Genomic DNA, 27,379 nt, shown 5'->3' with positions numbered 1-27,379 from the left:
AAAGGTAACTGCAGAAGGAGTACAATACCTCAGAAGAGACCTCAGAAGGACAAAAGAAGCTCTGCTGACAACCATGGAATGGGATGACTCCAATGGAAATCAGCATTTAATCTTAATTGGCACACTGTTCCTTTGAGGGAGAAGAATCGATTCAACTGTATTGGATCTTCTTAAAAAAATCATCACCTTAAACAAGGTTTTAATGCCACATGCGAATCAAAGCATCAGTGATGCCTGGTTTTTATCCCTGCAGCAAACCATCGTAAGTGCAAGCTAATGCACATAGAAGTCAACTCCAATTGAGCATGCTTTGTGGCAGTAGCTCAGGGTCTAAATAAGGCTCCATGGCCCTTTTACTACACCACACACTGAAAGCTACTTGGTATTGTGAAAAACTACCACGATACACGTCAATACATTCATACATAACACAGCAAATTAAAATGTTTGATAATCTAAAGCAGAAAGCCCAGTCCTGTGTCAAAACAGGTCCTCTCCTGCTGAAAAAAGCAAGAGTGACCTCTAGTGGAACATATACTGCCTTTATGACTGAAGCTCCCTCTGGTGGCCAAATACTACATCCAATGGTTTATAAATTCACAATAAAATTATTATCATGTATCACATGGATAAATATGACTTTATCTCCACGTACTTACACATAACATACCTAAGGGCAGCTGATTTAATAAATAAAAAAGGAGTTCACCAGGTGAGTCCATTTAGCAGGCAGGAAGCCCCGTCCCAGATACCACACCTACACACTGAAGCCCTGTCCCAGATACCACACCTACACACTGAAGCCCCGTCCCAGGTAACACACCTACACACTGAAGCCCCGTCCCAGATACCACACCTACACACTGAAGCCCCGTCCCAGGTAACACACCTACACACTGAAGCCCCGTCCCAGGTAACACACCTACACACTGAAGCCCCGTCCCAGGTAACACACCTACACACTGAAGCCCCGTCCCAGATACCACACCTACACACTGAAGCCCCGTCCCAGATACCACACCTACACACTGAAGCCCCGTCCCAGGTAACACACCTTCACACGTTGGCCCCCGTCCCAGATACCCGTTACTGCACCTCTGTTGTTTTAAAAACCACTGGACTTCAAGATTTGCATTTAATATATGTAACTGTCTGTTAGCAAATTTCATTTGGTTCAGAGCCATGGTCTAGCAGTAACTAGTAACAGTCACATCTCCATTCAACTGTTCATCTCCCCACCTGAGAACTGGGTTTAATACCGTCTCCAACCACCACATTTGTCGCTACTGAACTTCTACTAATCATAAGATTATCTGCAGTCAACCAGATGAAATGAGTTTCCCAGAGCTGCATGTCCGCCATCTTCTTCAAGCCCTCATCCATCTTCTTCAAGCCCACATCCAGTGTCCCGCTTGAGTCCAACTACTTCAGAACAGGAAATGATTTGAGGCTAGAAACATTGTTAATAATTTAATATTGATTTATTTTCACTGAATATTAACTTCTAAATGTATAAGGAACAGTTATGCAGAACTCATCCTAAAATGTTTACAAAAATAAAACAATTTCATGTTAATTATACTGACTAAATAACACCAAGTAAAATTTGTTATATTCTTCAGATCGGAGTACATCTTTAATGGTCATTTTTTTCATTCTGAAAATCTCTTCAGAATGTGCATTTCACGTCTCATCGTCCTCTCCCCATGCTCACCGTAGAAGTCATCCCTTTATCCAGAGGAGCGTACTCAACATGTTGACCTGGGGTACAGGTAGGCCATGCTTTAACAGTGGGGACAGGTGCCCGGAGATGGACCGCTTCGATTCCAAGATCATCACTATTAGAAGCAAGCTTTAGAAAGGTGCAGGCGTCAATTCAAAGAAAACAACCGAGGGGCAAACGGTCAATGGATTACAGCGACGTTGTTTTATTCTAGGAAACAGTGGCCAGTGAGGGCAGCAGATGAGAAGAGGCAAAAAAAAAGCAGGTATTCAACCCTCTCCTCGGGGACCCCCAGCCATCCACGGTATTTGATCTATTCAAGAGATAACCCGATTAGACTAGTCAGTTAATCATCAAGCCCTTGATTAGTGAGACCGAAGTGCCTGTTCAGGGATACCAGAACATTGTGAAACATCTGGAGGCCCGAGCAGAGGTTTGAAGACCTCTGGACCAAAAACAAGGTTGAGGATAACACTTACACCTTCATCATAAGACTTCACTGCAGCTCAGAAATAACCACTGTGCACAACCTAGAAATACCTGGTTGTCCAGCGTAGACGGAGCGGCAAGGAAAAAGGCACCACCCCTCCTTTATGTTGCCTTGTACATTTCCGTCGAGGCCATCCACCGCCAGAACAACGCTATTGTACATGATGGTTATTCACTTCCAACTGTGGACTGCAATAAGGAAGTGACACCTGTTACCTGAGTCACTGAACAAGTACAAAGCTGGAACAGGAGCTGGTTCGGGGCAGAAGTGACGCGTGTGTGTGTGTGTGTGTGTGTCTTTGGCGTTATAGTTTTAATACACGTGGAATAGAACACAAGTCCATGGCTAATGAATGACACCAGGAAGACACCCGGACAAACAATGAAGGCATGGTTTCAACACTCCATGTTTTACACACTTAGTTACCATACTGTAAGAACCCTGCTTATGATCACATCACATAAGAACACTTGCAAGCATTATAGGCTGTCTGTCTGTCAGGATTTAAAGGAAGCCTTGACAAACCGGTCCATCTTCAACACCATGGTGACGGTCCAAACGCCCCTGAAGCCAAACGTGCTGCGGGGAAAGATGCGGCACGGCTGCGATCAGGTTGGCCTGTAACCTGAAGCTGAGAACACTACAGACCGCAGACCCAGGCAGCCTGAGCCAGAGAGGACGGAGCGACGCCAAAAGGGGCCATTTAAACCAACCGTACGAGAAAAAATAAAAAAAAATAAAACCACTTTTAAAAGTAAATATCAAGGAAACAGTCTTAGCTGAAGAGTCTGGTGTAGAGTTCTGTTTTCGCATCATGTTACTGAATACCTGCTGTGTTCTGACATAGGGTTCTCCCAGAGGAACCAGTAGGCCGTTCTAGACCCTAATGTTACCAGTACACATTCCTTTCGCACCCCTCCCAGCATACCGCCCTGAATCAGATCATTAATCAGCTAGCCCAGCACACCACGGAGTCGATCAAAGGATAACGGCAATCAGCGGTCACAAGGCGTTTCATCTCATTTAGCCGACACCCTAGCCAGACGAAGACGGTGGTGGTGTCAAGGGGTTTGGAGGGGTGGTGTAGCCCGGAGCTGAACATTTCAGCTGTGATGCTGTAGTCTCTGGTATACAGTGATGCGGAAGGTGGGGCTGAAGACATAACTGATGCTCTCCTCCACCTCATGAACACGCCGGAGGAAACGGCAGCGGTCTCTGGCTAGCTCCTCCCATGGCCCACGGCGGTCCTCGTTGTCTTCGCAAGTGTAGAACTCCTCCACCTCGTCATGGAAACGCACCTGGAAGGAGACAGGAGGAGGCAGCTCAACATCCTGTTCACAGAGACCTCGCAGGACTGACACACCAGGGTCGCCGTTAACCGCTAGCTGACAGATATCTGAACAATGGACTCATGACTATTTAAAGATCTCATCCATCCTCCAAACTGCACGCTCCCCCACAAATGTATTACAGATTTATAGTGCCTCTCAATAGCATTCACTGCTGGGTCAAAATATTCTATCCATTTTGATTTCATGTCATCACAGAGTAAAACGCGGAACAGTCCAAGCAGGAGAACACTCGAGATCCATCGTATGATGTTTACATTGATCGATGTGTGCTGTGTGGATCAGGAAATTGTTTGAAGCCATCGTGTCAAGTCTTTGGGTACAGTTTGAGAGGTTGTTACCTGAAGATCATGAACCACCAAAGGTGGAACTATCTGGAGAAGGGGCACCATTACATGAGAACCATCTCAATGTGTTGCTAGTACTTCCCTTAGTACAGGATCTCTGCTGAAACTTACTAATTTAAATACAACCCATAAATAATTCATCAGATGCGTGTCCTGAAAGAGAAACCCGGACACCACAGAGCAATGAAGCAAGACAGGATGGGCGAGCAACACAGAGGCACCCGTAATCCATGAAAGAGAAGCAGAAAGTGAAGAAAACACTAAGTAATGAGCAACTTTCCAACATGTTAAAATAGATATTGAACTTCCAAAATGATTCCAGGGAATCCAATTATACATAGGATCCTCTGCTTCCATGGATACCAGGGGAAATGATCCTCCTGCTAATTGTTTTACGTGATCGTAGAACTCACTGGAAGGGATCTGAGAAAATTCCATCAGAAATCTAATTTATTTGGGTTATTTTAATAGCAGCTAGCTTTTTACCCACCAGCCCCAGCTTCACATCCAGCCTAGTGCTGCAGTAACTATCTGGAATGAAGCAGAAAGAGGAAAGAGTACAAGGAAAGGAGAAAATGAGGAACAGGCACAAAGAAAGAAGAATAAAAAAGAGCACTAGAGAATAGCACAAGAGAATACGAGGAAAGAGATCAAATAAAGGAGAATAAGCCGAATTAGCAGTAGAACTGTGAAATGACCATGCAATTGAGGGAATGTCATCACAGAGACACTCAATCTCCATTGAAAGCAGCGACCCACTCAGGCTTGGACAGCGAGACGGCCAGCACACACTAGCAGAACCATGGTTAATAACTACGGAGATGAAAGACACAAATCTGCTCCACTTTGGCTGGAGGGTTCCGAGAACATTGTGGAAGCATTATGAGAACGTTATGAGCCACTGCTCTGAGCCAATGGAGGAGGGGGGGGGGAATAAGGCCATCGGAGAAAAGTGATTTCCCTCCCTCTTCCACAGTTATCACGGTTGCTAAGTAACATGGCAGCAGTACTGCGCTTCTAACAGGGATAATGTGGGGCACAAAGGCATGGAGAATAAAGCCTGACCACATCAAAGACAGCCGTGTGATTGGGCTCATGGATGACTAGGTCTACTGTCATGGTCATTATCTTCCCTTCCACTAACAGGGACTGTCCTCCTGGCTTCCATCTATCCAACAGTAGTCAATGCTGTCCTACTGTCAGAAGATGAGATAAGGTAAGGCCCAGGCCCAGGCCCCCCCCACCCCACCCCACCCCCCCCAGGCCCAAGAAGCAGCGGTCCCTCTAGGTTGGAAATACCTGCAATAAAACATGTATAAGGAGTGTTTATCAGAATAAATGTAATTATTCATGACAACCCTTTTGAAAAAATTATATTGTTATAATATTTATAATATTTTCCAAAGGGGGCATCACTATGAATTACATATTTTAATAGACCCTGTTACAAAACTGGATGAAACGTATAAAAGGGGGCCCTGGTGGAAACGCAGCGGAAACCCGTGGGTAATTTATTAGGGCATTATGCAGAGACTCTGTTCTCTGTGACTGTGGTCTCCCTGGAGATGGAAATATGTGGATCTGTTACATCACCAGATCACAGAAGAGAGAGGAGAGGGGTGTTGCATGGCTTTACATCACATGTACAGACAGGCTGATGGGAATTCATACACACAAAAACAGACTGCTAATGGGTAAAACATTCAACCTGCATTCACAGACCAGTAGAATCCACGGTTCTAAACCTATCATTTACAGGAACATTTAAATTCACTAAATTCATTAGAAAAAGTCAACCACATGGTCAAGAAAAGCGCCTTACAAATAAAACAGTCAATTATGACAATCAGGTTAATGTTTTTCGGTCGGCAAGGTGGGACAGCCTAATCTTTGGTAAAGGCAATCAGGTTTGTTTAAAGGGATTTTGTCTTCTTGCAGATGTTTCTCATTATTAGGTCTATGTTTTTAGTGTATGCTAAACCCAAACAAACCATTTTGATCGAACTCTGTAAAGCCAGTAGAATAATGATATAATGAAAGAGCAGCCTGTCCCAGGCCGTTAAACCCAAACCAAATGGTAAAGAAGAATTGCATGTGCAGCAGTTCATTTGGGGAGGGGGCACATTGCTCCCTGCTAGATAACACGTAGAGAAGAGAAAAATGGTTAACTACTCTTTATTTGCTAAATGTTGACTTTTCAAATACAAAAAAATAATACAGCAACCCCCCCCCCCGACCCTCACGCCCATGTTCCTGCCATCTGTTTAAACACAGGTCAACTATATTAAAGACACCACCTGTAAGAGTTTCACTGTACTACCAGCATAAACGGCCAGAAGACATCCGGAGCGAATGCTTTTAGCTAACTTTTAAAATGTTGTTTTCTACAAAACTGTGCCGGAGATATTCCCCGTTGAATTTTTCCCGCCGGTCTGGTCCGACCTATCCGTTTGTATCGACTTGTAGACTAGCTAATACTATTCTGGTCTTGTTCGGGAGGGGAGGAGGAGATAAAGTTGCTTTATTCTTTAAAATTCCTTCAGGAAAAGAGAGGCAGGATTCTACACAGCGCCCCTTTAAAGCACAGAATAATGGAAGGGCTGCCATTTGAAAACGCATCTGACTCCTGATGAATGATTAAAAGGGGATGGGCTGAGAAACATCAGGCTGTTGTGGTTAACAAGTACTCAACAGATTACGAAAAACAAAATGCTTCCTCTTCAGCTAGTCATTAAGCAAAGTTACTACATTGACTTATCTGTTGATACATTGACTCATTAATGTAGTGACATTTTACTACAGTCAAAAGCATGTGAGTGATCTGCTGAGGCTGTTGATACATTAATGAGTGAGTGTAGTGACATTTTACTACAGTCAAAAGCATGTGAGTGATCATGTTCCAGAGATGACAGATTAAAAAGGTTTTTTTTAACTACCCATCTTAAAAAAGCATACTGAGAAACAGGTGAACTGAACTGAAGACCATACTGACCTTTTTTACTCTGTGGCAGCCCACGGTCGTGGTCTCTGGAGTGGGATGGGACTCTGGGCTATAGAAGGTCTCTGAGAAGCCACTGTCCAGTCTCTCCTCTGCCTCTTCCGCCCTGTACTGGGGAGGCGAGTGGCTCGGGCCCAGTCCGTGACGAGGGGACGGTGGGCTGGGCTTGCTGCTCCTCTTACGTGACCCTGTTCCAACCTGCTCTCTAGTCCTTAGCGGGGCTTGGAAGTTGAAGGGGCTGTAAGGGTCTGAGGAGGCGCTGAAGGAGTTCCACAGCCTCAGGCTCTCAGCCTCATCCACGTCACTGCTGCCAGACTCATCCTCGGAGCTAAACTCCTCTTCCGGAGAGCAGGAAGAGAGGGGTTGCTCCCTAGGAGAGACGTGTGGGGAGTTGACCAGCGTGGCTGCGGAGGAGGAGGGAAAAGTCAGAGAGGTGGTGCTGATTGGGGCGGTGAAGTTCTGGGGGTTGTATGGGTCTTTGCTTTGGCACAGTGAGTTCCACAGTCTCTCCGTCTCAGAGTCTGCCTGCTCTGAATCGGACCCATCCTCCGGGTCCTCCTCATCTGATTCGGTGTCTGAAAATTCTGATGAGCCCTCGCTGTCAAAACCATCATCATCTTCCTCGTCGCTGAGTGAGTAGTCTGATTGGCTGTCGTCACTGCAGGGGCTGCCCATTATGTAGGCAATGGCCTTGTTACTACACAGGGGCGAGGGGGGAGCCAGAGTGGCAGCTCCTGCTTCCTCTTCATCCTCGGAGTCTGTGATGTCAGAGTCCTCAACTTCCTCTTCCTCCTTCCCCACCTCTTCCCCCTGCTCCCCTTCCATGCCGCCAGTGGCCGGCGTCTCTCCCCCTTTTCCCTGCTCTGAGGTGATTGTTTCTGGCCCGCTCTCTACAGAGCTCGTCTGTGTTGGCGCGTCCGGTGTGTTGGTCTCTTCCCTAATCTTGGAGATCCCCTGAAGCTCTTCACTGGGAGGGCTCCACATGTACATTCGGATAGCGGAGTGTTCTTCTTCCAGACTGGAATAGCCATTATCCTGGTCAGGGGTAAGAACTGCCACCTCACTGCAGGCAGTGACAGCTCCAATAATGACTAGATTATCAGGGATCCTGCCTGTTTCCCAGTGGTCTAAATGGAGACCGTCAGGGCTAGGGAGAGATACTGGCCGGGTAGCCGTTTGAAGGCATCCATTGTCCATTAACTCCTCTTTGTAGCAGTTGGGTCCAGCGCTTTCGCCGTCCATTGATTCACCATAAACGCGTTGTATAAACAGCTCTGTTGGCTTGGTAACGGTGGTCTTTGTACCAGACTCCGGTTGAAAACAATGGCCGCCGCTGTTGTGATTTACCCTAGTTCTCTCTTGGCTCCTCGACAAATTTGAAAGCCATCCTTGAGCACTGTCATCTGTTCCCCACAGCCCGCCCCACCAGTTACCATCAGTAATACTTTTTGTCCGGGTTGACAACGTGTCCGACGTACAACCGTCGCCACCGAGGACTTGCCTTTGCTCAACGCCTTTTATTTCCTGGGCAGACGCAGCGTTCAGTAAAACATGACTAAGAAACCCTCTCAAAGTTGCGAGAGATCCAACCGGACTTTGTTGTCTTATGTTTAGGTCAATTTCGGTAGATTGAATCCCTAACTCGGTAAGAGATTCTACTGTCAGCCAGCTTGGAGTACTAATACCTGATGCTGCTCGCCCGGCGTTTCCATGCTGGTATTGCAGGTACGCTAGGTGGTGCGTATGGTGCTGAGATCCGGGCATGATTTCGTTCAGTTGACCCAAAAGCGCGCTTTCTGCATCAAAAAAGTTCTGCTTGAAATCCCCACCGACCCACCCTGACAGAGGGACATTGTCAGGCATGGTAGAACGAGCGAGAACTGGTATATACTTTTGCAGAAATGACAACGCGGGCCTAGAAACCACGGAGAACAGGCCCATCCACGAGCTCTCCTGGTTTGGTTGCCGGAGAGAGGGCACTTCGTGCACAGTGGGAGTGGATGGAGGTGTCTGGACCCTAGAGAAATGTTCCTCGCGATTGACGTTTCCAAACATTCTGATCGGCTTGTGGTTAACAATGTTCGAACGTTACTAAGCAATCAGGAATAATGCTTGAGTGGAAGCTTTTCGGTAAGTTACACGTGCAGGAAAACGCAATAACGTTACAAGTTATTTCTCTATATGAATACGTAATTCATTTATTAACTAGAGTGCAAAAATAAAATTTGAAGATCAACACGATTAAACTTTAATATGGCAAGCAATGAAAACTTCGTCGTAAACAGCTTGTCTTGGATTCGTTTGCAACTTGATAACGTTAGCTAGCAAGCTAGTGCTAATAGTTAGATAAGCTATTTAACAGCTGTTAGCAAGCTAGCTAAAGTCATCTAGATTTGAGATTTTGTATATTTCGCAGATAGTTGCTAACGAGAACTCAGAAAATATTAACTTAGTGTGCACTTCTGAGCACTGTCCATAGCTGCCGGTGAAACATCCATTACTGTCCTTTATCCATCTTCTTACACCGAAAAGCAAGCATTAGCATACCGGTTAGCTCTTCTTGGGTTCCAGTGAATAGCATCATCGTCCATGTTGTCCGCGGCTCTCGCGGTGCTCATATCGGGGACATTTTCCTGAGAGTGGTGGTTACACTTCTTCCGCGCAGTAAGCTTCATAAAAACAGTGGTTGGGATAGTATAAACTGAGCAGATACTTGAAGAGTCGTTAAATATGTAGAAGTCCAGTTCAAACGATGATATGTAAGCCATGTTCGTTTGGGTTGGAGAAAAAGCTCGTTAGTTGGGTTCCCGCACGTACACTACTGAAACTAACGTAAGCCAGTTGCACAAACCTTAATCAAATAGACTTCAACGATCGAAGCTCAAGCCTTCACTAAAATTACCTAATCGAATAAGACCGTAAAACAAATATGGTCTTTACTATATTTCGACCGAATAGTTCACCTCAATGTTGTACTAATTATGTGCTATTCTTTTTCAGCTTGTCTCAGTCGTTCTTTCTTTCCCTTGTACGGTCGACGGTATAGCCTGCTTCCTAGAAAAGGATTTCATCAGAAAATCTAGGGTCCATCGCAAAAGAGCCCTCGTAGAGTTTTAGGGACCGTCGCTCATTTACCATCACACGGAAACTTCATGGCGGTTGTGCAATGTGCACTTCATGGCGGTTACAAAATGAAAGTGACTCCTGTAATATATAGAAGCAAAACTCACTGTGTTGAGTATGTGAACGGATACGGGATCTGGTTAGCAGAACAGTGGTGTTGGCAAAATTCAAAAAACAAAAATATATATTTTTTGTAAAACAGATAATAATATGGAAATATATTGAAGTTTTTCAGGAAGATCATTAAAAAAAATCACAATCATGTTTTTATTCTAAAGAGCAATTACATTCAAATTGAATGAACTGACCTCAATATTCCATGTACAAATTAACAGGTTTTAAGGTATGTTATTTGATTTGTGGTGGGATGAAGCAGCAAGAGAAAAATAGGTTCCCCTGAAATGATTGTGGAGAATGCCATTCATTTGGTTTTAAGTCTTTTCAGATCCTTAAACATTAGCTCTTAGGATTATACAGTATATAGACCCCTAAAGGCTTTGTGTATTGAGCACCAAATTTCTGCTCCAATCTGTTTTACTCTCCAGTTACATAAATGCACAGATACTGTACTGGAACAGCACACGGAGCTGAACCCTCACGTTTCTGGAGCATGTGAATAATGAAGTGGCTGAAGTACACTCGACGAGGACACCGCTAAGACAGGGATGGGCAATGTCTGTCGACAGGGGGTTGATTGGAGTCACACTTCTGCCCCAGACCCGGCTAACATGCTAAACTCCTGTTTGGACTCCTGTTTGCTGGGGATTGGGGAAATGTGTCACTACTCTGGCCTGGCAGGATAAACGTGTGTTTGGTTCAGTTTGCAGCTATTAGCTGTCCACTGGTTCGGCCCGTAAGACGTGGCTGTTGCCCGGTTGAGTTGTCGGTGCAGCAGTATATTCTGCTGAGACCACCTAATCATGAATGCATTCATGGAGTATGCGCCATGTCCCCGGTTCTCTGAGTGCTGTCGGCACTGTCTTCTCTGAGGCATCAAATATGCATGAGAAACATTTCTAATTCCCATTTTTCAAAGGAGGATGAACATCAGGAGGATTCTTAATGCTGATTTTCAGATCTTCTGGTCCACCGTGACTGAAATGTATGAGAGTGCCTCATGCCAGGTTGCAAATTGGTTCAGTCGGGGTGGCCTCCATGGCTATAGGAGTGTGCAGATAAAGCAGACTGTAACCTTTATCTTTCTAATATACAGCCAGTATAACACTGGTATTGACTCATAGCCGTTGACTGCCATAGACTCATCATGTATTTCTTTTTCTGTGGGGTCATCATCTGTGGTCTCTTTAGCCAGTTGATCATGCAATGGTGAGCCGTGCTTTGCATCATCTGATGTCATTGTTACCTCAGTAGTGGGACAGAGGCCTGGGTGTTTGGGAGGCAGACATGGAGATATGCAGACTGAGGCGTGGTCTGTCCTCCCTCCCTCCCTTCCTCATAGTTGAGATGATTAACAGGGCACGGCCAATGAGTTAGATTCAGATTTAAAAGATAAAACACAACGGACTGGTTCAGTTTTTGAAAATGTTTTGACTGCCAATGTAAAATATACTTTGATTGGATAATAATCTAATCTCTGAGTCAACACAAGCAATAAACACATTTGGCTGGGATTTAATCAGTAAGGTCTTGTTGGTTGTCTCTAAAAGCTTTGCCACACTTGCATTAGAGTGTTCAATATTTAGCAATTATTCTTTCCAAATTTGTTGGGACTCGGTCCAGGTGCTGGGGATCATGGCTAGGCTGCATGGCTAAGTCTTGCCATGCGTTTATTAAAAAAAAACTATAAGTAAAAAACCTAATTTGGCAATAACATTCACTGTATTCATGGTAAGCAAGTCCATGTCTAGTCTTTTGCCTTTTGTCAGTTAGAATTCTCTCATATTCTGGGAAAAGCAGACCAAAGCAGGTTGAATGTAACAAACTTTTGAAAACATTTTTTAAATAACCCCCAAGTCTTTACAGGTGTCAAGCATAACAATAACATGATCCATCCACCATCATACTTCAAAATAAGAAGGCAATTACTCAGCAATGTGTTAGTTTAGTTGCAAGTTTTGGAATATTTCTCTTCTGTATATTTGTATTCTTTTCCTTCTTACTTTTAGGTCATTACTGAGGAGTCACTACAATTTGGTTGATCTATCCTCATTTTTGTTTCCACCCAACAATTTAACTGTTTTAAAATCCCTTAAGAACAGTGATGGAGTATGAATGATTTAAACCTAATATGTGAATATTAGGTTTAAATCAGTAGAAAAGAAACAAGTGATACAATAAAGTAGAAAACAAACAAGTGATACAATACTTTAAAAAAAGCTCCCTGGTCTTTATATGTGAATCAGTGCTTGAAATACATTTTAGTACTTTACAGACTGACCTGATAGGTTTTGTATGTATGGGGTCAACACACACACGCACACACACACATAGACACACCAGTCTTTTAGATTCAAGTTTATTTTGTTAATATTTAGTGCAAATAAAATTACAAAACACGATCATAAATTCAAAATGCAGTTGTTTAAATCTAAATAATAAAAGCAGGGTAAAATTATATATGGACTTAAAAAAAAATCACATCAATGAACTTCATATTCATATTTACAGTGCACTTGATCCAGTTTGTTTTGTAACATACATTCTGTCCCGTTTTCCCCGAACGCCAGGTCAAAGTGTAGTCTATGGGGGCTGACCTGGAACAATCTAGGTCCAACCTTTTGCCCATTTCTAAATCTACCCCTAGCTATACCCCTAGGCACTAGATTCAGATCTGAATTAATTACACAGAAAAAGTATTTTAGTGTAGTTGGACTTTCATCACACTTAAACCTATGCAATGACTTAAGATCTACACTTAGTATTTAGTATACAGCTAGGGCCTAGGAGCTTGGTTTGGGGTCAGGAGTCCTAACACTTCCAAAGAATCCTTGTCCTGGTCTCCATCTTTTCAGAATTACTGTCTGTATTAATTCACATAAGAGCATCAGGGCCACTAGATTCAGAGTGGATGGTTGGTGGTGCTGGAATATTATTATAAAAATACCTGTATATTACAAATGTATCTTAGTAAGCCCAAAAATATATTGTATTTTAACATAATAATAATTTCAATAATAATTGTATATAAAAATGTGTTATGCAGAACATCTGTTGAAGGAGAGACAGCACGCTAATACATGATCTAGTCTCTTTTTTGTGTGGAAATTATACAGGAACAGATTTCCTAAATTAAACTCCTTTGAGCTGGTGATTTTACAGTATTTTTAAACCAAACCATTATTTCTTACCAAATCTTTGCCCACCCCCCCAAAAAAAATAAATGTAAGGACATTTAATTTTTTTCTGCTGAAGAGATGACTCTACTCTTTACAGTTTCAAGATCAGCATTTAAGGAGACAAGGAGAAGGAAGTCCACTGGATTCCTCCTATTCCCCATAGTGATAAAAATAACATGGGGGTAAATCTGAACCTTTCAATTCAATATCTGTCCTCAGCTTTATAGCACACGAAACACCAACACTCATCTTTCAATCATTTAGTTATAACACACTACAGCGCGTAAAGCTGCACTGCAGCCATATGTACTGCTGTGAAGCTCTGAGCATAGGTTCTTCCTGTTCCAGAAACACACATTCAAATGTTTCTGGAATGTGTTTTCACCAGAGACATTCAAATGGCAGTCAAATAGTTTTTTCTATTTGTGGTTGAGTGGTTAAACAGGTTGCTTTAGGCATCCAGGGATTGTGAGACTGCTGGGGTGTATTTATATTCATACATTTTCCAAACAAGATATTAAGTTGTGGATTGTTTCACCAAACACAAACTGAACAGAACTAAATCATCAAACATATTTTGAACTGTTTTTGTTTTGTTTGCTTTTTTCTGTTGAAAAGTCCTGTAACACATTTCATTTTTTGGCAGGATAAATTTGTCCCTGCACTTTAAACCCACAGGTTCTTAACTAAAGTCTGAGCTCCTGTAGTCATTCAAAGCATATACTGCCTACTGCTGTTTCTAAAACTGATATCTAGTTACTCTTTGAAAAACCTTTTCAGATTTTAAAATAATAACAATGAATCATGAGCAAAGTTTGACATTTAAAGGATAATTCAGGATTTCAGCATTTATTTTACATTTTATTATTTATTCACTGTTATTTTACTGGCCATATTGACTGACAACTAATTTTCATGAACTGCAAATATTTGGGGAATGAGCCAGTTGGATGCTCACTACCTTGGGGCATTTGGGTTGTTATATAGACCATAGGGAAGAGTGCCCCCTACTGGCACTCCAACACCACTTGCAGCAACATTTAGTCTTTCATCCAGGGACCGACCGGGAGTGACTCTACCTAGCTCCAAAGGCAAGGCAAAAGTAGAATGTAGGGTGCCATGTTGCTGGATATTTCAACAGAGTGAAATATCCAGCAAGAAACTGGGTGCAAGAAACGCTGTCAAAAGTTGGTCACCTGCTAAGCAGCATGACTGAATGCTGTCCAGTCAATGTGCTAATGAAACAACCTCACATTTATCATACTGGATGTAGGTATATTAAAGTGGTGTCCACGCATTCATCTGACTCTGGGAAAATAAATTGAGGGCCTCATTGCCAAAATCCTGATTGATCCCTTTAATAAATACTTTCAAAACAAGGCTGGTAAATTTGTCAGCAACATGGAGTCTGATGGTATGTCAAATCTAATCAAATCAAAATTGTATAAAACATTTCAATTGGCAAAGGATGCTGGTACAAGGTCCAAAAAACTGATATTACATTTCAGAATTATTTGAAAAACAAAGACACCATTGAATTGTAATAACTTACAGATGATTTATTTGAGAAAATAAATGGTTTACCATATGGCCATGACCATGTAAATGAGCAGGAACAAACCTGGCCCTAGTTACTGGCAGGTGTTCATGGTCAGGTCACTTCCTGGTCAGGTCGAAACTCCTGGTGATAATTAATGTGATAAACTTTCCTCTAGTGGTGAATGAAGAAAACTGATGTGTTATTCTATTACATTGCCCAAAATCCAATGGGTTGTTCCACAAATAAAATATATCATGCATCCCTTTGATATATCACCAAGTTACACTACCAGAATGTACTCAATTCATGGAACGATCCATTGCAAGAGGTCACAGTCGTTATGCCAAAGTGAAACAGAGACAATGTGTATATCTCACAACAAAATGAGAGGAAAACATTGCTGTCAATAAAGTCCGGTTGTGAACCTCCAACTATGGTAAACTACCAAATGACAATCAATCTCCCCACGGCAGAACACAAATGAGCAGAACAATGTTCCTGAAGACGGGGCCTTTCAGATACGCGCGACGTAACACACGATCATTGTTGTTTCTGTGTTTCCTCTTACATCACGGGACAAGACATAAGCAGGATCCCTTTGAAGTTTGACAGAGTGCAATAATTCCACTGCATGCAGTTTAATGGCGTTCCCCAGTTGACACGGTTTTCTTTGTGATACAGACAAACAGATTCTGTCTGTGGCTCCAGGAAACCGTTTAATGTTCCCCACTTAGACGTTGGTTGTATAGAAGCACACATGCAAAAAATAAAATAATACTAACAATTAGGTTTCTCCCCAAAGACAGCTTTGTTTATTCAATATACAGTACTACACTTGAAATGCAAATCGTTAATTGTGTGCCCATCAACTGTTCAAATAAAGCTCATAGGTACAGCTTGGATTACAACAGCTACTCACCAACGGGTCACACTCGCACCCACGCGCACACGCGCACACACACACACACACACCGTTCCTACCTGTTGTACAGTAGACTAGTTAGAGCTACAGAATCAGACTGGAGTGACATGGACCATGACATTAATGCTAGTTTTAGGGTCCTGACATACCACAGGCAGGTCACAGGGGTCATGTACATCTTCACACCACAACAGAACAAAAGCATCAACTGACTGACTGTTAACAACACCATTCACATATCATTACATTAACCCGGGGGGGGGAAACACAAATCGATGCGTACACCACACAATCAAACTGAGCTCAAAATACTGCTGAACTAACAGAAGGATAATGTTTGTGAAAGCAATAACTTAAGGTTTCCCTTTGAAAGACAACTTGGAAGGGGATTAATACATCCGTTTAACCAGGCGGTGAGCCAGGCAGCTTTCCATTGGCCCTAGCTAAAGGGAAATGATAAAGACTAGGGCGGAATTCACCAAACTAGAGCAAGCCTCTATAAGCCCATTTGATCAACAGACTGTGATGTGACAGACTGTGGACATCATTCAAGTGAATATATGGTGAATTGCTGCCAATTTCCTCACTAAAATTCTACAGCCGGGTCGACTAAAATTGTGTCAAAGCAACGGTAAAGGACATAAAAATATACATCTCCCTTGTCGTTTAACGAGAACCACAACAGACCTCGACGACAGGTGCTTTTTGGAGAATCTCAGGTTAATGTCGCTAGTGAAGCTGCCTTCTGGCCATATTTTCACTGAGCAATAATGCCTTGTGCTTCCTCACACGGTTCCTTTGAAGCCATGTTGTTACCAGACAAACAGACGGGTCATCTGATCATCTTCCCTGGTGCCGGTATCACTTCTTCTTGTGGTCTGAGGCCAGCTTCATTACAGTCCCATGGATATAGTGTTCAGTGACAACTGACCGTCAGTGATTCTAGCAACACACACACACACGTCCAGCCTGGCCAGGATAGGGATAATGACACCCCCACTGGGGGAATAAAGTGGCCCTAAGAGGCTAGACCACTCTGACCTGATCAGTCATTCCTGGCTCCCTCACCCTCCACCTCCCGATCTCAGCGTGCGGACTCTGTGCTGGGCATGCTCAGTTGGTGCCAGTCTGCCCAGCACTGCCCGGGCGTCAGAGTCTTCAGGGGGATGAAGGCCTGGCCGAGCAGGGTGTTTTCCCAGAATGCACCATCCCCCAGCACCCTCAGGTGTATTACCCTCTGTTGCAGGTCCCCTCGGGGGATGCGGTCGTACACCAGCTAGGACAGAAGGGAGAAAATCAGTGTGGCTCTGGTGACCCCGTTGCGAGGTGGTGACCCCGTTCTATTGTCTGGATGGGAACCTGGTCTCACCATCTCATTGTAGGTGGGGTTGCAGGTGCGCCGTGCGGCCTTGGTCTTCCTCTTGCTGGTTTTCTGCGGGTCTGGGAGGAGGTACAGCTTGACATACGGGTCAGGGTCTGTCCCGTCCTGCAGGGGTTGCTGGGAAAGAGACAGACGTGGGCGGGATGAGGGTGTCCGCAAAAAACAGACCAAACAGCTTTAACACCATTCCACTGGCAGGCGGCGCGACAATCCCAAACACTCACCAAGCCTCGTATGTGCATGACCATGATGAACAGCTTGTCACTCTTGTAGGTGATGGACAGCTTGACCTCACCGGCCACTTTACCAGAGACTGGCGGCCAGCATAACTCTGCTGGAAACGACACAGACAGAAGTACGTGAATAAAGCAGAATATATTCCTCAGCTCAAAGCAGCCAACTTAACGTCTCACTCTCCATCTTCGCCAAAAGCAATACGCACTTGAACTGCTCCCAAAGCAAGGAAGAAATGATAAACGATGTAAGCGTGTGCGTGTGTGTGTGTGTGTGTGTGTGTCTGTGTGTACCTCCATGTCTGCCATTATGTGTGATTTCCAACACATTTTCCAAATGTGTGATAATGATAATCACTCTTCTGCGATTGGTTGAAATGACGGGCGCCTCTACCACCCACCAAGGGCACAGTGTGAGAGTCACATGACTGGCAGATCCTGACAGTTCCTCTGGACTCTGCTCTGCCTCGTCTACGCATATTTGTCTTAGTAAGAGGTTAACTGAGCTCTACAACCTTTTGCCAACATGCTGTTTAAATAAGATTATTTACACAGTGGTTCCAATCGATGACCATTGATCTCCTTAGTCACCCCAGTTAGAATCATCCAATGTATAATACACGGTGTGTGTGTGTGTGTGTCTGTATTAAAATCCAGTGTATTTATGTACCTGCAGGTTTGCTCTGCAGTGCGTTCACCACTGTTCCAGGTTTCTCGTCTCTTTGCAGAGGATGGAAGAAAGTGTAGATGAGGTCACACTGTGAGAGAGATGGAGATGGGGGCAGAGAGAGAGAGGTGAGGGCAAACAACAGTTCTATAACCAGCTGAACACAACACTATACGGATATTAAGCGTCGGCATCGATTCTGTTGATTCTGAATGGTCACAACCAAAGAAACAATGACAGGAAGCTGAAATGCATTTGAAATGCCTGTTTTCTAAAAGTTCTTCCTATAGGAAAATAGGATCCTGGAGATGGGAGTCAACCCCCAATTTGAAGCAAATATTAGCTAGCTAAACAATAACTGCATGTACGTGAGCGACAACAAGTGGTAATTGTGCAAACAAAAGGAACGTTTGAAATAATCATGTGGAGAAAATAAATGTTGTCCTTCATAACAGCTTCTTCAGGTGTAACTGTCTACCTAATATCAGCCTTTGCTGCTTTGTCATTTATATTTACCAATTAACAGCCATGTTTGGATACATTTGTAAGAATCCAGCAACGAATTCAGCTACATTTTATGCCCCCCCCCCCTTCTCTTTTGGTTAGACTAGAAGTTGAGGCATGTGTGTTAGGGTGTGTGTTTTAGGAAGTGTGTGTTTGTGTCTGTGTGTGTTGACAAACTGCTCTATTACAGATATAGTTGAGGGAGGATTGCCAGCACTCAGAGAGGCAGGACAGTCCTGATATGGGCTTCCAGGACTCGTGTGTGTGTGTGTGTGTGTGTGTGTGCGTGTGTGTGCGCGCGCATGTTTGTGTGCATATAAGGCAGTAAAGCTGCTGTGTAGCTGCTTCTAAAAGGGAGTGACTGAATTCTAAGAAACAACAGTCAAACTAAAACTACCAACAGACCATGGACTTTGTACAGATCATTCTGCCTACACTTGAACATCTCCTGTCTGTGCACATTACAGTGTTCTTACATGACTACAGTCTAATATAGAAATATCACATTAGTGTTCTTACATGACTACAGTCTAATATAGAAATATCACATTAGTGTTCTTACATGACTACAGTCTAATATAGAAATATCACATTACAGTGTTCTTACATGACTACAGTCTAATATAGAAATATCACAGGAGTGCAAACAATCCCAGTTTCATATACTACATAAGGAGGGGTTAATAAAACCCCGGGCCAACATTCATGGCTCATTATGTACAGGATCAGCAGTATATTCCTGATTGAACTGATTCACCACATGACTAGTTAAGGCTGAAACTGAATAATGAAACACTGAAGTGTCCCAGAGGAGAGCTTTCAATAGAACTGGCTCAGTCAGGGTCCTCATGACAGCATGACGAAAACAGATCAGGTTGGCAGACAAAGCAAAAGTGATTGGGTGCCTGAACCAAAGGTCAAAGGGGACTGTTACCTGGGCGACCTCAGGTGCAGCATGCACCAGATGCCACACGTATCCATTCAGCTCATCTTTCCTCCTATCAGCCATCGCCTCTCCTCGAGAGCGCCCAATCAAAAAACGGCTAGGAAAACTGGAAAAGGCATCAAATAACATGGTTACACTGTACAGTTGGTAGTTACTGAAGGTAGTTAGAATAATGACATATCATTGATTATAGTTCCTACAGTTAGAATAATGACATATCATTGACTATAGTTCCTACAGTTAGAATAATGACATATCACAGACTATAGTTCCTACAGTTAAGATAACAATCAAAGACTCAATATTATATTATAAAATATATTCAAAGACATAAATTACTATTACTTGTTGCAGTTAATGCTGTTCTTTCAAGAGAAGGGTGATGTTCTACATGGTGTATCTGTATGTGTGTGTGCACATGCACGCGTCTGGTAATGCATTGTTACCTGGGTAATTTGGATGAGGGGAAGATGAGACGCAGTTTATTGTGTAGTTCGTAGAACTCCTCAAAGCTCCTTTGAACCAACACTGACCCCTGCTGGCCCTCTCGATCCACCTTCACCACAAACATCTAGCAAGAGAAACATAGGAGTCACAACATTAAGGATGTTAGGAGGAGACACTAAGAGGAGACACATCATTAAGGATGTTAGGAGGAGACACTAAGAGGAGTCACATCGTGAAGGATGTTAGGAGGAGACACTAAGGGGAGTCACATCGTGAAGGATGTTAGGAGGAGACACTAAGGGGAGTCACATCGTGAAAGATGTTAGGAGGAGACACTAAGAGGAGTCACATCATTAAGGATGTTAGGAGGAGACACTAAGAGGAGTCATATCGTGAAGGATGTTAGGAGGAGACACTAAGAGGAGTCACATCATGAAGGATGTTAGGAGCAGAAACTAAGAGGAGTCACATCGTGAAGGATGTTTGGAGGAGACACTAAGAGGAGTCACATCATGAAGTACATTAGGAGACACTTAAAGGAGTCACATTCCAAGGGAGGTTAGGAAAAGACAATTAGAGGAATTTCATCCTGAAGGTTAGGAGACACTTAGAGGAGTATCAGTAGCATTGTGTATATATTGACTCACATATCCTTTGCTGGGGCTGTAGGTCCGGATGTGTTGGCAGACAAAGAGGTTCCGGATGAGTCCATCGGTCTTGAGGGTGTATACACGTGGGGCAAATGAGAGCACAGGACGTTCCTCGGATGAGGCAAACTTCATCTGGGCTAAGTTATGGATGAAGAAGTTCAACTTAGTGGCAACGCTGCCTAGACTGGACTCAATTAATCTAGAGAACGAGAGAAATGAGAAAAGACAGATAAGATTCAGTCTAAATACAAAAAGAAACGACAGAAACACGGCTTATAAACAGTCTATAAGGTCTATAATCAGCATTTATCTAGAGTAGTTCTATAAAGAAAAAGTGTGTAATTTTGTACGTGCGTGCGTACGTGCGTGCGTACCTGGTGAAGTACATTGTGGCGTCTTCCTCAGACTCGTGAGGTCTCAGGGCGTCGTAGACATACTTCAGATCATCCAAGTCTGACAGCTCAGGAATTCCACACGACAACATCTAAACGGAACACAAAGACAAACTTCTGACGTTGTGTTTGTGAGCGTGTGAATGTGTGCATTGTGTTTGTGTGTACGGTGTGTGTGTTTGCGTACCAGTCCCAGTAGGTTGAGGAAGAGGTGTGTGTGTTTGCGGATGAGATTGTAGGCCTCACAGCACAGGTCTACAAAGTCATGGAAGCGACTGGAAGGTTTGTCTCCTCCGTTGATGACATAGGCCATGTCAGAGGTGAACACAAACGGAGCCCGGTCCCTACCAATCACAAAAACACACAGAGAATGACCAATCAGAACACGGTGCTGTTGTCCATCAATATCAGCTGCAAAACAAGACGTGATCCACTGTCCTAACGACAGGGTACGGATACATTGGGAATTATTTCCCAGCCTCCTCTCTGCCCTCCCGGCTCACCGTTTGATGTTGCCGAACATCTGGGCGTGTCCTAGGAACTTGCCGAAGTCGATGTGGAACATGTGCCCGCTGGTTTTCAACATGATGTTGTCGTTGTGGCGGTCGCAGATACCCAGGATGTAGGTAGCCACACAACAACCAGCACAAGAGTAGATGAAGTTCTCCACAGCCTGCATGAAAAAACACAGGACGAGGTAAGTTATGGAACTAAATCTTTTTTGTGCTAGCTTGAGAAAGACAGAGGGAAAGAGTGACAGTGGGAAAGAGTGTGACCATACTTTTTCGTACTCATCCTCTTTTGGGTTGTGTTTCTGGAGCCAATCTGCCAGGGGGCGGTCCTTAAAGGAGCCAGTCACACCATGTTCCCCCTGTATCTTCCTGAGAGTCTCAGCCTGAGGAATCATCTCTACCATGCCTGACAGACAAACAGACAGACAGACAGACAGACAAACAGAGAGTGAGAGAATGAGAGAAAGACAGACAGAGAGAGCGAGAGAGACATGGACAGACAGACAGACAGGGACAGAGACAGACAGACATACACACAAAGACAGAGACAGACAGAGAGAGACAAACAGACAAAAACAGAAATAGACAGACAGGGGGACAGAGAGACAGACAGGGAGACAGACAGGGAGACAGAGACAGGGAGACAGAGACAGGGATATATGAACGTGTAGGGAGGAAGAGAAAGGAAAATGGAAGGAACAGAAGAGATGGGGGTGAGTAGTGTAACATCCCCAACTAAGCTCCCTGTAATATCTTTCTCTTATGTGTGCTTGTCCTTCATCCATCCATCCATCCATCCATCTCTCTCCTCCCCTCTCCGCCCTCCTGTCCTTCCGGGCTCTCCTCACCTCTGCCTCGTCCAGTAGAGAAACATCTAAAGATGACCATCCTCATGTCTAGTCCCTCCTGGATCCAGATCTTGTTCATGATGCGGATGATCTGCAGGGTCAGCATGTCCTGGCGGAGGTCGTCTCCTGACTGGAGGGCAGAGGGAAAAAGATCCAGACATCAAACACAGGTTCTGACAGGAACCACCAGGCTTACTGATTAAGAGTTTAGAATGCATGCCTTGAAGATGACGTTGATGTTGTCTCCTCGAGGGTCCATGTTCTGGAAGGACAGTTTTAGGGGAACAGCGTTGGAGTTGAAGTAAGAACATAACTGCAGGTAGGACAAGAAAAAACAAATGTCAATCACACAGATGCCCACAGATGCATGTTACGTGGTCACAGAAACAACCCAAGCACTGGCAGATACCTTTATGTTGATGGCTTTGACCAGCAGGCCAGGGTTGAGAGGGAGCCGACAGCTGCTGTTGACAGAGAAAAACTGCTTGACCTCCTCGAGGCCCTCCCTAAGCACGGTCTGCCTGCCAGACGGAGATGCATCCCGGACACCCTGGGCTACTTTAGCCAAGATGGAGACCAGCCACGATTGTCTGTCAAACTCCTCCCTCAGACCTCGGCCCACACAGCAGAGCAAGGCCGCCAACAGGTGCTGGTACCGCCCACTGAACTGACTATCCTGAAGGTTGTCCTTCAACAACCTGGGAGAGATGTTCACATCATGAAGAAACACCGGTTTACAACTATTGCACTGTTGAAATCCTTCAGAAACACATCCCATTCTTAATTGTTCCCTTCAGGAAATGAAAGATCTATATGTGATGCGATTTGTGTGAGTAATACTTTTCACCCATTCAGATCTACATTAACTTCAAGGAATGTGGGAAATGCATATCTGATGTAACAGGGCCGAAATGTAATCCATTAATCATTTGGTCCGTTTTGCAGAACACTTTGCAGTGTGAATTGATTAACCGGTCTATTTTTGAGTACTTTGCGTTCTAACGTAGTCAAAACTATTTCTAGGAATCCACTCTGAAAATCATTACTTCTCCATCACTGTCGCTTTGTCATTTCCCAATCTGTCCAGCAGGTGGCAACATGTGAACACATTTCTCTTACTGAACACTGAACGTGTCCTACATGAAAAAGCGCCGTCATTTTCGGCTGCAGTGCTTTCGTGTGCGGATGACTGGGCGTCTCTGTGAGTCATCAACAGTCTGACGTCCATGTGAAAACGGGACATAAAAATGTGCGTGTCTGTGTGAGCTACACAACGGGGTGTGTGTGAAGAATCTCACCAGAAAAGGTAGTGTGCAATTCGCACGTCTCCTATAGCTCTCCGCAGCAGAAACCGTACCAACGGGCAGTCCAGGTAACACTCATACTTCAGGGCCTTGTTGAGGGTGGGGGTGGGTTAGGGTCACAGTTGGTTACTAGCTCCACACCTTCTAAAAGGGCGACTGCAAAGCATTCACAAGATGTCCACAAGGCACTCATAAAGGGTTTACCTGCACCAGCTGCGGTAGGAAGTCCAGCAGTTCGGGGTCAGAGATGGAGTCCATCCACTGCACCGCTGTCCGCCGCAGCTCCTGATCAGGAAACCTGATACGTGTGACATTCGGTTACTGCACCCGCTTTCATTCACAATGTGCACACACTGTACGGCTGCGCGTGTCCTCGTGAATCAACGGTCATTCTCAGAGGATAAGCTCCATCCACATTTCACGGGTAATGTGTGCGTGTGCTTGTGTGAGTGCAATACATGTTCCCCTAAAGGCGCGCTAAAACGGGAAATGACATATAGGCGAGTGATGCCAGCCATGTTGTCAAGCTGAGGTCCTAACACATCATGGCATCAAAACACAACGGGCTGCTGGCGACCGTTGCCCGTGACTACTGTTACTCCGGTAACGGTTTTCCCTGGTGAGTGTCGCCCCAGAAATGATCGCCTGGCGCCTGCACATAGACGCGCGATGGTCTTACGTGGCATGGAGCAGGCCCAGCGCGTCGAGGTGGTTGAGACACGCCCACTGGCGGAGCAGGGCGTAGATGTCTGGCAGACACGCCCACTCCCAGCGGGGGGCGCTGGCGAGCACCAGGGGCAGAGCGCCGCTCTCCGTCTGGCAGAAGGAACGCTTCTCCCACAAGAGACGCTTGTCCTCTGGTGTTAGCCTGGACACAGAGAGGAGGGAAGAATAAAAAATCTCATTACCTGGTATTGATATTTCAGAGGAAAGACAGAGATGTGGATAGAAAGTAGGAGGAGGGAGAGAAAGGGATGAGTAATATGGAGAGTGAGAGAAAAAGAGGGGTATATGAAGAGGGATGGAAGAGAGAGGACATGGGAGGGAGGAGAGACCAGTATAATGTAGAGATGCAGACGAAAAACCTCACCCTTTACTAACTACAGGAAAGAGCAGAAGGTACTGAGGATTTGTTCTCTGTAGTATTAGATAGACCCTCCCCCTCCCCTAAATTAACAAGTAGTATTGTAGATTTGTTCTCTGTAGTATTAGATAGACCCTCCCCCTCCCCTAAATTAACAAGTAGTATTGTAGATTTGTTCTCTGTAGTATTAGATAGACCCTCCCCCTCCCCTAAATTAACAAGTAGTATTGTAGATTTGTTCTCTGTACTATTAGATGGCCCCTTCCAAGTAGACATTTTCAGTGCAGCCACTACATATTAATGCAATCTCTGTTCCGTGTATATGAAAACCTGACTGCTTGTCCTTCCCTTAACCTCACACACTACTGTCAAATGGTTACGCCGATAAAGAGTAATTAGAACGACTGACTGCTTGGAATGTGTTTAAGTTGGGGTAAGTGAGAGATGGGGGATGAGGAGGAGTGATAAAGTGAAAGATAAACAGAAGATGTACTGCATATATCCACTGCCATCTAAAGCTCAGTGCATTCACACTCATCAAACAGTGATGTGCAGCAAAAATGCAGACACACACAAATTAACATAAAGGATGCAAATGTAGATCATTCTCCTGATCTACTTCCTGCTTAGAGCCTTATGGTGGATGGCATTGAAGCCAGGACACTAGTGTAAATGGAATGACTGCACTTTTAGAGAATTCTCTTTAAAGAGTTCTCTGGAAATACTGACAGATCTGGTTTTTATTCATCATCTGGGAGCACTACTAAACGGATCCGGACCCAGGGCTCAAGACTAGAACCAAATGCTTTCATATTGCAACCTTTTATCTTGGCTTTTCGAGAAACCTTTTTAATTGGTTGCACCAGTGCGACTTTCTAAAACAAACAGTGTTTCATGACTTGGTCAAGTGTTAATGTGATAAGAAACTCTGTCCTTGGGTCATGATGTGGTCAAGCGTTCATGTGAACCATTCTGTTCCTGATAAGAAACTCTGTCCTTGGGTCTGTCTGGCGCATTGCATGTGTGGCTGTATGCGAGCCCCTCCCTCCCTCCCTCACCTCTCCTTTGAACGTCCCATCACTTGTCCTCATTGACCACACTGGGACTCCAGCATGCCAAACCACAAGGTATTCACTCAAATCCATGATATTAATAGCTGAAACAACCCAAGAAAAATCTTTTGATAAAAAAAAAAAATGAATGTTCTCTACAAGGTGCCTAACTGGAAGACAGCCTAGTGGTGAAAGCATCTGAACAGTAACAAAAAGGTAACTAAACCAAATTCCAGAGCCAGCAAAGGGACAAAGCTGTTGTTCTGTTAAGGCAGTTAACCCAAAACTGCTCCCAGATCACTGGTGTAAATGAGGTGTTCTGTCAATGTACCTGGTGAAATAAGGCTTAAATATTCAAATAAAAAAGCAGAGACATTCCTGGTGATAGGGATGTCAAGAGAGTAGAGGATGGGCCTATTTTAAAGTGATTATCAAACAGCACATTCCCCCTCCATCTGTCACAGACCCCAAGAACCCCAGAAACAGGAAACCGCTTGGATGCAAACACCACAACAGTGATCCAGGATAATCACTGCCCATCTCACAACACAGATATCATTGATTATGACAGCCAATAGGCTAGACATATCACTCACACACAAACACACCTGTCATTATCGCCTTTTTGTACTGCTGAGTTTCTCTCTCAAACACACACACACACACACAGGGACAAAAGAGGAGAGGGGGAGTGAGGGAAGAAGAGAAGAGGGGGTGGGTAGGAGAGAGGAGGTATATTATCTAGGGGATATTGGCCACCAGCTGCTGCTGCTATGACATCACTCATCGACTAAAACCCCTCCCCTTCTCACCCAGCCCCCAACCCCCAGCACCCCTCCCTTCTCACCCATCCCCCAGCACCCCCCCCCAGGTCCCAACACCATTCTCAGACCCATAGCGGAGTGACAGACAGACGGGCAGGCAGAAATAGACTCACCAGAAGAGTGATTTCTTGTGCAGAACATCCTGCAGTTGTCTCTGGCTGTGCTGGTCCAGTCTGGAGAAGTCATACTGGGGGCAGAACTCACCGGGAGCCGGCGTACTGAAGAGCACCTCAAACGACGACGTGGGGAAGTCCACCTGACCAGAGAGGTTAGGGTTAAAGGATTTCATTCGATTTTTTTTGTCAACTGCACAGACGTTTCGACAAAAACGTCACATCTGCTTTTAGTCCTCTGTAGCTCACTTGACAAGAGCATGGAGCATGTAAAGCCAGGCCTGTGGGTTTTATTCCCATGGGGGACATTACTGGAAAATATGGAAATGTCTGCAGTCAACAATAAGTGGCTCTGGATAAGAACATTAATGGCAGACATATAAATATAAACTCAACACCTCCAAATTACAGAATGGACAAGGGGACCGATACTGTGTCCATAGAATGGCCAGATACTGTGTGTGTGTGTGTGTGTGTGTGTGTGTGAGGGGGGTTACATTTGGATTAACTAAAGACAAATGTATGCCAGGCCCCAGATATGTCTCATGCAATGTGGGGTGTGTGTGTGTTCTCCTCTCAGTGAAGTATACCACTGTATATCTACACTAAATAAGGAATTGATAAAGAGACACAC

General features: G+C 44.4%; 2 protein-coding genes across 3 annotated transcripts in view; both read right to left on the bottom strand.

Moving 5' to 3' along the window:
* Nucleotides 1-1,462: 1,462 nt before the first annotated feature.
* LOC105016799 lies at nucleotides 1,463-9,977 on the bottom strand. The gene is made up of 2 exons (XM_010880861.5): nucleotides 6,902-9,977; nucleotides 1,463-3,511 (listed from the first exon to the last, which is right to left on the bottom strand). The coding sequence occupies exons 1-2, from the start codon at nucleotides 8,960-8,962 to the stop codon at nucleotides 3,317-3,319; spliced, it is 2,256 nt and encodes a 751-aa protein (XP_010879163.2). The 5' UTR covers nucleotides 8,963-9,977; the 3' UTR covers nucleotides 1,463-3,316.
* A 2,525-nt stretch (nucleotides 9,978-12,502) lies between these two features.
* Nucleotides 12,503-27,379, bottom strand: part of pik3c2b (phosphatidylinositol-4-phosphate 3-kinase, catalytic subunit type 2 beta) — a 41,991-nt gene continuing 27,114 nt past the window's right edge. The window contains exons 15-32 of one of the 2 annotated variants that reach the window (XM_029113900.2): nucleotides 26,746-26,888; nucleotides 24,352-24,540; nucleotides 23,877-23,970; nucleotides 23,667-23,761; nucleotides 22,778-23,066; nucleotides 22,589-22,681; nucleotides 22,369-22,498; nucleotides 21,790-21,926; nucleotides 21,512-21,681; nucleotides 21,196-21,352; nucleotides 20,991-21,100; nucleotides 20,614-20,815; nucleotides 19,966-20,090; nucleotides 19,508-19,625; nucleotides 18,073-18,160; nucleotides 17,394-17,503; nucleotides 17,158-17,286; nucleotides 12,503-17,064 (exon numbers count right to left, since the gene is read on the bottom strand). In XM_029113900.2, coding sequence (XP_028969733.2) covers nucleotides 16,873-17,064; nucleotides 17,158-17,286; nucleotides 17,394-17,503; nucleotides 18,073-18,160; nucleotides 19,508-19,625; nucleotides 19,966-20,090; nucleotides 20,614-20,815; nucleotides 20,991-21,100; nucleotides 21,196-21,352; nucleotides 21,512-21,681; nucleotides 21,790-21,926; nucleotides 22,369-22,498; nucleotides 22,589-22,681; nucleotides 22,778-23,066; nucleotides 23,667-23,761; nucleotides 23,877-23,970; nucleotides 24,352-24,540; nucleotides 26,746-26,888 — 2,571 coding nt within the window. In that variant the 3' untranslated portion in view covers nucleotides 12,503-16,872. The remainder of the gene's footprint in view (nucleotides 17,065-17,157; nucleotides 17,287-17,393; nucleotides 17,504-18,072; nucleotides 18,161-19,507; nucleotides 19,626-19,965; nucleotides 20,091-20,613; nucleotides 20,816-20,990; nucleotides 21,101-21,195; nucleotides 21,353-21,511; nucleotides 21,682-21,789; nucleotides 21,927-22,368; nucleotides 22,499-22,588; nucleotides 22,682-22,777; nucleotides 23,067-23,666; nucleotides 23,762-23,876; nucleotides 23,971-24,351; nucleotides 24,541-26,745; nucleotides 26,889-27,379) is intronic. The other variant, XM_029113901.2, reaches the window with a different exon arrangement.

This window comes from Esox lucius, chromosome 17 (genome assembly GCF_011004845.1).
Source record: "Esox lucius isolate fEsoLuc1 chromosome 17, fEsoLuc1.pri, whole genome shotgun sequence".
Lineage (NCBI taxonomy): Eukaryota > Metazoa > Chordata > Actinopteri > Esociformes > Esocidae > Esox > Esox lucius.
This window is presented reverse-complemented; position numbering and strand designations above follow the sequence as displayed.